This window comes from Electrona antarctica (assembly GCF_951216825.1).
Source record: "Electrona antarctica genome assembly, chromosome: 13".
Classification (NCBI taxonomy): domain Eukaryota; kingdom Metazoa; phylum Chordata; class Actinopteri; order Myctophiformes; family Myctophidae; genus Electrona; species Electrona antarctica.
In genome coordinates this window covers 34,765,783-34,775,782 of record NC_136794.1, presented here as the reverse complement: position 1 = coordinate 34,775,782, position 10,000 = coordinate 34,765,783, and the positions used below count along the sequence as shown (strand labels likewise).

Genomic DNA, 10,000 nt, shown 5'->3' with positions numbered 1-10,000 from the left:
GCTTTTGCCTTTATTTTATATATTTTATGGAGGGACAGACAGTAGGCTGACAGGAAATGTGGAGAGAGATGGGGGGGAAGACATGCAGTAAAGGCCGTCGGGATCGGGAGTCGAACCTGCGGCACACTGCCAGACTGGATTATCAGCCAAGGTGCCTGGACCACTGAGCCATGGCCCAGGCCACATGTATGCAAATTGGTACACACACCTGTATCATGTCCCGACTTACAAAAAGTCTCTTTGCACCATGACCTACACCAAACAGGAAGTCAGCCATTTTGAATTTATTGTGGCATTTTGCTGCAATTTATGCCATTTCCACGCGTCACACTTTAACAAACTCCTCGTATCAGGATGGTCAATTCCAAATCAAACTCGCTCAGCGTCCACAAAATAACTTAACACTTTGACGCCATACCCCGCGTTCCCCTCATTTTAATCAAATATCCAACGCTGTCGACATTGTTTTATTACCTTTGGAGCATACGCTGAAGTATTTGCAGCTTTCAACCACGAAAATCCGGTAAAAAATGGTTCGATGGTTTGTCATGATGAGACGAGCCAGTGGCCATGACAATGCGAAACGAAACCACAGTGCAGAGCAAGTTGTAGTCCAAACAAATAGCAGGAATAGCGTATCATGCAGCGGCGGAACACTGGATCAAACAATTAGCGGCAAGCAAACTGTTTTAAAGGGTAAGACCACTTTTTAGAGGTTTGGGTTGTTTTCTTACCTTATTATGGGCAAACTATTCCATTCCATGAGTTACTTCGCTCCGTTGTGTTGTTTATTAGCAATTTAAAAAATAAAAATAGTCGCTCATTGACTTCCATTGTAACGGGGAAACAGCTCTCAAAGTCACTCATTGACACATGAACCAACGCAACAAAAGCTGATTCTGACAGTTTATGACATCAGGAAAACTCATGTGGTTTTCTTTTCGTCTTTTAAGATAGATTTATAAAGTTACTATTTTAGTTGGAGATAGACTGGAGCAGTACTACGGCGTTCCCAACTCTCGCGGTGACGTCTTGCGAGGTTTCGTTTGTAAACAGAAGTCTCCACGCTGTTTGAGATTCACCCAGCTGCAGCCTCGCATATCAGCAGTCCCAGACACAGACACTTTACACACTTCTTCTAAAGTGTCTTCTAAAGTGTCTCCCTCAAACACGTCCATTGTGTATGTTTTTAGTGACAAGCGGATGAGATCAAATCCTTTTGTTTACATCCCCGTCGTTTCCAATAAGGAAGTGGTGTACAGTTTTGGTCCAATCAGATCGTTTTTTACAGCAGTGATTCGGTCGTCGTAGGCATACCTACCAGATCTTCTTTCTACACAAATTAGTCAAAACAAGACAAAGTTGACATTTTTTATTAAAAATAAAACCGCATGAGTTTTCCTGATGTCATAAACTGTCAGAATCAGCTTTTGTTGCGTTGGTTCATGTGCCAATGAGTGACTTTGAGAGCTGTTTCCCCGTTACAATGGAAGTCAATGAGCGACTATTTTTATTTCTTAAATTGCTAATAAACAACACAACGGAGCGAAATAACTCATGGGATGGAAAAGTTTGCTCATAATAAGGTAAGAAAACAACCCAAACCTCTAAAAAAGTGGTCTCACCCTTTAACGACCTTAAATGAAAATGTATCGAAAGTGTGAGTTTTCGTAAAATGGCGTGACCGTGGCAAAGCGTCAAACTTCAATGCCAAACAGGAAGTGAAAATAGCAGTTTTTTTATGTAAGTAGGCCTATTGAACTGATTGACTTGGGGGTGGTGTCATTGGACTTGGTTCAGAGTCCTTGTCCTTCATTGGTGAACTTAGCCCTGCCCCCTCTTCTGATTGGTCAACATTTCATAGTTGCTATTTGTTCTGATAACTCAACGGTTTGTCATACAGACTTGTGGGAGGTGTCATTGGACTTGATTCAGAGTCCTTGACCTTCATTGGTGTAACTTAGACCCACTCCCTCTTCTGATTGGTCAATATTTGATAGTTCCTATAACCTTTCAACGGTTTGTCATACAGACTTGTGGGTTGTGTCATTGGATTACATTTTAGGGAGACAAAAATGTCAGTCCACGGACCAACCCCCTGTGGGGTGGACAAAAAACCCAACAACACTTCAAAACTGAAAAATGTTAATGAAGAGAATATGCAGAACATGTTTTATTCTAAAAAATAGCACAGTAGGCCTATGCAGCATTATATACGGCGAAACATGGCGTCCTGCACAAATGAGTGACTCATTTCAACATTACATTGGAAGTAATGACACTTTGCTTAAATTGAGTGGGAACAAAGTGTTGTCGGGCTGTATACTAACTTAATTTGCATCCCACTTTTCAAATTGCATTTTGTGGCTGCACACATTCAACACTAAACAGGTTTTCAAAGAGATTGTTCCTGCCAGACAAGTACAGGTGATAGTCCACTCAGACCCCCACTAGCACCCCATGAGACAAGAGGCACGCATTTGCATTCCATATGGATGAGGTCACGCAGCCCACTAGTTCTCCGGTTTGGTGTTTTTCCTCTATACAATTTACAATTTAGGCATTTAGCAGACGCTCTTAATCCAGAGCGATTTACATTAGGCAAGAACAAAAAAGCATGGGAATACATCACATAATTATATAAAATGCATTTATCATGAAACATGCGTAAGCTAAGAACGTAACTAGAACATATCTATATAATGACACTATACATATAAACTATACATATATACTATGCTATGCTATACATATGTACTATGAAGTGCTATGACTATATGCAATCATTGTGCTGTCTACATGACATGCTATAAGTCTGTTTCAAATGCTATCTAAGTCTAAAAAGTGCTATCTAAGGGGGTAGGGTAAGTGCTATGGGCCATGATGTAGTCTGAAAAGGTGGGTTTTCAGACTACGGCGGAAGATTGGGAGTGATGCTGCAGTTCTGATTGCAACGGGAAGTGCATTCCACAGTTTTGGGGCCAGAAGGGAGAAGAGTTTGGGACGTGTGGAGCGTTGTCCCAGCGTTTTTAGTGAGGGTACTTCCAGCTTTCCTGCGTTGGCTGATCTGAGTGCGCGAGAGGGTTTGTAGGGAGGGTTTGTAGGGTTCAATCATGCAGTGATTTTATTTTTTATCTCAGTCTGTTTTTCAAATGCAGTTAGGGAGGCAGCTGCCTCTATTGTAAATACGCCCCTGGTTCGGTCCCCTTACAGCTCTGCCACCTTTTCATCCCCAGCATGTATTCCTGATGTGAGGTGGGTTTAAGTTCTCCTGCTGTCCTGGCATGAGCAGCCTTCGTGTCTGAAACCCCCCTAAGACCCACTAAGCCTCCACATTTCACACATTTCCTGCAAGGATAAACGTTTGTTTGTCCTCGGAGGAGGAGGGAGTCAGTCGTGCATGGAACCTTCGCATCTCCGTAACGTTCCACATCTGGTTCTCGCTTTGTTTTACTTTAAAGAATGTCCTGCTGCATCATAGTGTTTTTACCTGAATCCATGCTATATAACTTAAGTGCACAACAAACAGGATAATGTGTACATTAATCCATGCTATAAGCTCAAAGCCAATGACTGGAGGGGTGTGTGTGTGTGTGTGTGTGTGTGTGTGTGTGTGTGTGTGTGTGTGTGTGTGTGTGTGTGTGTGTGTGTGTGTGTGTGTGTGTGTGTGTGTGTGTGTGTGTGTGCGTGCGTGCGTGCGTGCGTGCGTGCGTGCGTGCGTGCGTGCGTGCGTGCGTGCGTGCGTGCGTGTGTGCGTGCGTGCGTGTACTGTATGTGTGCTTGTATTACTATGCTTGTGAGGGCCTACTGTCCCCTAGTAGACTTTATAAATAGACGTTGAAAGGACCATTATCCTGGCCCTCACAAGAGAAACGGTTGTTTTATAGTAGCCTACAGTTGGGGTTGGGTTTAGGATTAGGCCTTTAGCGGTAAGGGTAGGAGCACTCTGGGAACCCATCAGAAAAAAAGAAAAAGGAAAAAAACAGCACCCTCTGCTGTTTGTTTCGGAAGCTGTTCTTGAGAGATGTTTTCCTTTAAATTAAAGAATGTCCTGCTACATCATAATGTCTATACCTGAATCCATGCTATATAACTTAAAGGAGAATTCCATGATAGAAGGCTTTCTTACCTTTATTTGTAGTTGTTAGGGTAGGAGTTATGCCTCATAGTTACTTAGTTCTAAAACATGGTTGTGCACCCAAATTAGCGGATCTACAAGCTCAGAGGAGCACATGGGGATGTGACTTGTTGGGAGCTTGAAGATCATCTATTTTCAGCTTCATAGGTTTAGGTTCTAATAAGAAGTTTAAAAAAAAGGCATTTGTAAAATCGTCACCCTGAAATGTTATGCTATGTTTGAATGATTGATTGAAGAGTTTATTAACAGTTTTGGAGAATTACAGTACATTTCAAGCGCAACTCAATACAAGACTGTTAACTGTGGATGACACAATGAAGCATTAGACTTGTTTACAATAGGGTCCACCATGTTCAATTCATCATAAGCTCACAAGAATAGTAATACAAACGTGCGTGCGTGCGCGAGTGAGTGCGTGCGTGTGTGAGAGTTGTGGAGGCAGCACACTGTGGCTTGGCCTATGCAGCTTACGGCATATAGAAAAGCACTTCTAAGCAATTCCCAAAAAGCACAAAATCCCCCCGCCAAAACCCTGAGACCTTGTGTGTGCGACTGTGTGTTTGTGTGCGTGTGTGTGTGCATGTGTGAGAGGGATGAGGGGATTAAGGAGGGGTTTTCACACTCAGTGAGGAGAGGGATGAATGTCTTCCTTCCAGCCATCGTTCCAATCCCCTGACCGCAGACCTGCGATCAGCCAACCTCTGTCTGCTCAGCCAACCTCTGAGTCTCTCTCTCTCTCTCTCTCTCTCTCTCTCTCTCTCTCTCATGCTTTTATCTCTCTCCTCACCTCAACCCCTGGCTTTCTTCCTTTTCAGTCATTCTCCGCACATCTCTCATTTTCTCGGTCTCCATTTCACCGTCCACCACCGAGCACAATTGAACCATTCAAAAAGCCAATTCTGTGCCCCAGCAGCATGCCCCTTCTTCTTACAATTGACAATTTAGGCATTTAGCAGACACTATAGTGTTAATACAGAGCGACTTACAGTAAGCAAGAACAACAAATGGTAATACATCAAATACATAGAAATAGTCATCAAGGATCATAATGCAAGCTAAGAACCTAACATCCGTCTAACAGTGGAATATCTGTACAATGACACTATAACTATACACACTATAGAGTGCTGTCATAAATACTACATAATATGCTATCTAAAATGACATAATTTAGCCTTTATACACGGCTGTAAGGTCATCGAGGCTAGTGCAAGACAAGTGCTACGGCAACTCAGCAAGTTCTGCGGGCTAAGGTGGAGTCTGAAGAGGTGGGTTTTCAGACTACAGCGGAAGATTGGGAGTGAGTCTGCAGTTCTGATTGCAATGGGAAGTTCATTCCATAGTAGTTCATTCACAGGGCAAAGTGCCGTGTTTTTGTGCTTCTACGCACCATCGTGCCGTCAGGCAGAAATCTGTTATATCCATAGTTCACATTTGTTATGCCTTATTCTAGAAGTTTGGGGGCGGCAGTGGCTCAAGTGGTAGAGCGTAGGGGTGTGCTGAAATATCGATATGGCGATATATATCGATACGTCCTCCCGCGATAAATAATCAATATTGATTAGTAAAATATCGATATCGGGGGGAGAAAAAAAAGAAATTTGAAATGTTGTTCATAATGAAGTGATGAACAACATGTTTAGAAAAGGAGGAAATGACAGCTAAAATAAAGCAAATCCCACTCAGATTCCACAGCAACCAGAAGTACTGAATTACTGGATGGTGATTTGTCCAAAGTCTCCAAACAGCTTTGTGGGAATACAAAATTCTGCATTTTTTCAGTTCCAAGTATTTTGTAGTTGCAGATATCGTGATATATCGCAATTTCATACAATATATCGCAATATATCGAATATCGTGATATTATCGTTATCGAGGGCCTAATATGGCGATATATATCGTATCGTGAGGAACCCATATCGTCCCACCCCTAGTAGAGCGGACGCTTGGGAATCGGAAGGTTCACGGTTCGATTTGTCCTGTAAAGCCACTTTGAGTACCTTGAAAAGCACTATATAAATCACATCTATTATTATTATGTAATGCACATTGTAAAGAACCTTGGATAAAGGCGCTATGTGTGATTCGACATGCTTGTAGATCTGCTATTTTCGCAATTTATTAAACTTTTGTTTAAAACTACAATGGCATGCACAAAATAGGGACTCCGGGTTAAAGGTTGAGTCGGTTATGTATGTATTTATTTATTTTTAATAAAAGTTCAAGGAAAAGTATTAACCAGAACTTGCACTCTGGTAAAGTGCCTGCCAACCACCACAGCTATTCTATTGTTGCAGGATGCAACAATAGCTGTGCCAACTCACAAATGTCACTGTGTGTGGGGAGGAATCCTTTGCCATGACGACTAAATTGGGGAGAAAAAAAGCAATACAAAATAAATAAAAATATACTTGTGTGACTAAACAATGGCTATGTTGGATCCATCGGGACACAGGTTTTCAGGGATACAAGGTTTCCGCCTGACCGCGGATTATGACAATGTCATAATCATAAAAAACGCTGTTTATTTACGCCATTACTTAGGAAAGCGCTACAGTACGATCATCACTTGGTTCTCATAAAGCATGGTTAATGTAAAACGTGTAATTCCCCTCTGGGCTGTCGGGACGAGGAAACGTATCGCTGCATAAACGTCAGTGTGAGCCAGACGAACGAGCCTCGGCTCTAATTTGTGGAGCAGGATTTATGGCTATTATTACATGCACCATTAAGGCCGCCACGCTGCCCCCTTGAGTATGATGATGTGCGAGGATCAGTTTAGAAATGTCTCCTCACGTCTCCGCTGCATGTTGTTTAACCACACTGGATGTTCATGCTGCTAAGATCCAGTCCTATAGGGCTTAGCAGTGGGCGTGGTATTCTGGCACCACTGAAAAATCTGCCATAATTTTTTTCCCATATAGAGATTTACACAAACAAACATCAATTGTTTTAAGCATATAATCAAGCCATTCAGGATCCTAGTGATTCATGACCATATAGAACCGTTGATTCTGTGATTTGTTTTGAATATTTAATTATATGATTTTATGACCCTAGAACCCTAGAACACTAAACATGGGTGATTTTCACCCGGACGAGATTATATTTTTGAAATTTTCATAATGTTGCTGATGTCTGAGGTGGGTGGGTCTTTCAGTACCTTCATGATGCTCAGTGACATCATAGAAGGTAGGTTTGTTTCCCTGCCCACATCCCTGGTCTTTATAGACATATAAAGGTATGCACAGCTCTGGAGCGTAGTATGTGCTCAAGGGAGGGCAAAAAAATCCCGAGATTCCTTGCGAAGCCCCGCGGAAGCATGAGCGTGCGTCGCAGAGCGCATGTTCAGGTCTGATAAGTCCCGGAAAAGATGCGCTGTGATTGGCCAGTAGTCACTTGAGTGGCAGCGTGACGTAGTGTGCCGTCCACTCTTCCGGCGTACCAGTGTGAATTCTTCCGCCCTCCTGTCAACACACATGTGGCTCCAACGAACTGCAGCAGCCAATGAGGCATCTATTTTTTAATATCTATGTTTCCTACTATATATATCCTACTATACAGGCAGGTGTTCGGGTGAATTTCATCCGTGTTTAGTGATAGTGTGATAGAGAAAAATCCAATACACCCACAATGGACTTTTTTTTTTTTTTTTTTTTAATCAATGGACCATTCTCACATGTCTTATATGCACGGTTTAACCGATTTTGCCCCCCCATGTTTTTTTTGTGAAAAGTCATATTAACACCTTGAATGTCCAAGTCGGAGTTCTCCTTCCAAGTTCAAGGTCACGGTCAAGTGCCCAACACGGAGATTGATAAACAAGACGGAGATTAATGAAAACAAAACCGCTCGCATCGCTCTAGAGCCTTGGAGCGCTTGTTGCCCGATCCGATGTCATCGAAAATCTCCCCTGCCTGTTTAGCTGACGAAAACGAAAATCTTAAAACGATCATAACTCCCGATCTAAATCATCCCGTCTAATTCTGAAAAAAGATCCTGTGTTAGACGGCGCTCAGCGGTCTGAGTCGCGATAGATTTATTATTACCTCCGTTGTTGTCGATAGACTCTAGAGTGGTGTGGCTATTGTTAGCTGCTACACAGACATGCACACCAGCTTCCGGTGCGCCGGTAAAAGTGGTCCGTGCGCTACAAATGATGGGCACCCTGGATGAAATGGATTAAATAGTTCCGGGCTTCTAAGGTGTTAAAGATGAGTACCTCAAGTTCCCATGTATTGCTGTACTGCAATATATCTTGATGAGAAATATTTTTTTATAGAATATTTTATATTGGGTAAAATATACCCGTGTTTAGTGATGGTGTAACAAAAAATATGTTTAGTGTTCTAGGGTTAAGAAATATGCTTTGTTTAGCGTTTTTTATGTGTGGGGGCTAACCTGACATAGGGACCACAGATGACTATTGCCATGGCAGACCCCTGCACAGTGTTTGTGGCCCTGGGTGGGGAGCTCCTGGTGTAACTATTGCCATAGAAAAGTTGGGGTAGCATTAACCATAGATATAAAAAAATATATAGATGCCTCATTGGCCGCTGCAGTTCATTGGAGCGACGTGTCTCCGTTGAAAGCAGGAAGTTAAGCGGAAGCGCTGAAGGCATGCTGCGTCGCTGCCCAAGTGACGTCACTCGTGCGACTCCTCCATGTCTCTCCCTGCCACTCAAGTGACTACTGGCCAATCACAGCGCGTCTTTTCCGGGACTTATCAAATGAAAACATTGCATCTGATTGGCCTAACGAACGTCCCCTTCCGTTACGCACGCTATGCTTCGCAAGGAATCTCGGGAAAGCTTGCCTCCATGTTGCCTTCAAGAGAGACATACGCCTCAGAGCCGAAGGAGGCGTCTGCCTTTTTATGTCCATGCCATTAACAACCAACGTTGTTATTACGTGGTCGTAAAACTCCGCCTCCGTTTCACTTCCTGGTAGAGACCTTTTTTTCTCTGCCTCGTAGCTCTGTTCCTTGTATCATTCTAATTTTGCACTGAGACACCATACGATCTTGAATGGGCTCTAACTATGGATTACATGGACGTCTTTTCAAACTGATTTTGTTCACGGACACACAACAAACGGCTCGCTCGTTACCAACCATCCGGTGTGCGGAGTAAAAATTCATGGACGGCAATAACGGCAGTCTGGGTTATTTTGGTTAGATATTCTTGCCAGGAAATGAGTAAATCGATAATTGATGGTGTCTTTATTGTGATACTGCACTTTTATGCGCTTTTATACGTATCTGTAACTTTTTACTGCTGTGCTGTCTCTGGTGGGCTCCATAACTGATCTGAGTGCGTGCGGTAGGAATACTCACGTCCTGATTGGACATCTCCCAGTACGGCCTCTCGCCGTACGACATCACTTCCCACATGACGATGCCGTAGCTCCACCCGTCGCTGGCCGATGAGAACTTCCTGTACGCGATGGCCTCCGGCGCCGTCCACCTGATGGGGATCTTACCCCCCTGTGCACGCACGCATGCACGCACGCACGCACACACGCACACATGCACACACACACACACACACACACACACACACACACACACACACACACACACACACACACACACACACACACACACACACACACACATACACTTATTTTGTGGATCGGCTATATTCATTCTCTTTTATTTTAGAAATTCCTTACATTAAAAATAATGTTTGATGTTCTTTCAGAATGGCATGCCCAAAATAAGGATGCCAAGAGGCTTACATAATGCACTACATTTACATGCACATTATTTACTTGTGAATTAAATTAAACAACACCTTGTGAGCGTTTTGCAGCATGAATACATTTCCACCTCATGAAACATAAATTAATGACATTCCAGAC

General features: G+C 43.0%; 1 protein-coding gene across 1 annotated transcript in view; it reads right to left on the bottom strand.

Moving 5' to 3' along the window:
- The window catches only part of LOC306934939 (ephrin type-A receptor 6-like), a gene marked incomplete at its 5' end in the record, with an annotated part of 395,442 nt that overhangs the window by 8,104 nt on the left and 377,338 nt on the right, over positions 1-10,000 (bottom strand). The window contains one exon of the mRNA XM_079517761.1: positions 9,474-9,623. Within this exon, the coding sequence (XP_079373887.1) occupies positions 9,474-9,623 (150 nt within the window). The remainder of the gene's footprint in view (positions 1-9,473; positions 9,624-10,000) is intronic.